General features: G+C 60.0%; 1 protein-coding gene across 1 annotated transcript; it reads left to right on the forward strand.

Annotated features, from left to right (window-relative positions):
- Window positions 1–2: 2 nt before the first annotated feature.
- LOC114579066 (anthocyanidin 3-O-glucosyltransferase-like) lies at window positions 3–347 on the forward strand (the record flags this gene model as incomplete). Its single annotated transcript, XM_028692754.1, has 1 exon — window positions 3–347. A coding segment is annotated over exon 1 (345 nt), but the record flags the coding sequence as incomplete, so codon positions are not given.
- Window positions 348–350: the final 3 nt, after the last annotated feature.

Raw genomic sequence — 350 nt, forward strand, 5'->3', positions numbered from 1 at the left:
CCATGGTTGTCTCCGGCGATTCATCTTTGCCTCGGCCGCCACATGTGGCTTTGTTCGCCTTCCCCTTCGCATCACACGTCGCGCCATTCTATTCACTGGCGCGTGCTCTCGCCGCGGCTGCTCCGTCTGCCATCTTTTCCTTCGTGAGTACAGCTAAAACCCTCGAATCCCTTCCGAGAACCGCCGGAAATCTTCGTCTGTTACCATTCGAGGAGGAGATCCCGGACGGCGGATCTTCTGCTGGACTTGAGGAGATGGTCGGGAAGTTCTTGCAGGCGGCCCCGGGGAAAATCCGGGCTGCTGCAAATGCTGCCGCGGCAGATGTCGGGGGGATACCGGTGAGCTGCGTG

The sequence above is a fragment of the Dendrobium catenatum genome, unplaced genomic scaffold (assembly GCF_001605985.2).
Source record: "Dendrobium catenatum unplaced genomic scaffold, ASM160598v2 original_scaffold_270810, whole genome shotgun sequence".
Taxonomy (NCBI): Eukaryota; Viridiplantae; Streptophyta; class Magnoliopsida; order Asparagales; family Orchidaceae; genus Dendrobium; species Dendrobium catenatum.